General features: G+C 54.5%; 1 protein-coding gene across 1 annotated transcript in view; it reads left to right on the top strand.

Moving 5' to 3' along the window:
- Window positions 1–325, top strand: part of SEPT14 (septin 14) — an 11,602-nt gene that overhangs the window by 9,253 nt on the left and 2,024 nt on the right. The window contains exon 5 of the mRNA XM_010140318.1: window positions 224–320. Coding sequence (XP_010138620.1) covers window positions 224–320 — 97 coding nt within the window. The remainder of the gene's footprint in view (window positions 1–223; window positions 321–325) is intronic.

Below are 325 nucleotides of genomic sequence, written 5' to 3'. Positions count from 1 at the left end.
TGCTGGGGAATGGGGGGACTCGAGGAGATGAAAGGTCTCTTTTAACCTAATGATTCTGTGATTCTGTGAATATCCCTGTTCATAGCAGAGACTGCGCTGATCTGTGGAGATCAGTAGCTTCAGAGGAAAGGCTCTTTGGCGTCGGTTCTGGGTGTGGGGGATCTAACGTGGATCTCTGAGGGGTTAACCCAGGCACTGAGTCCTGGCCTTGGCTCTGTTTCAGGCTCATCTGCCCTTCGCTGTAGTCGGCAGCACGGAGGAGGTGAAAGTGGGGAACAAGCTGGTGAGAGCTCGGCAGTACCCGTGGGGAGTGGTGCAAGGTAAG

The sequence above is a fragment of the Buceros rhinoceros genome, unplaced genomic scaffold (assembly GCF_000710305.1).
Source record: "Buceros rhinoceros silvestris isolate BGI_N320 unplaced genomic scaffold, ASM71030v1 scaffold22077, whole genome shotgun sequence".
NCBI classification, from domain to species: domain Eukaryota; kingdom Metazoa; phylum Chordata; class Aves; order Bucerotiformes; family Bucerotidae; genus Buceros; species Buceros rhinoceros.
This window is presented reverse-complemented; position numbering and strand designations above follow the sequence as displayed.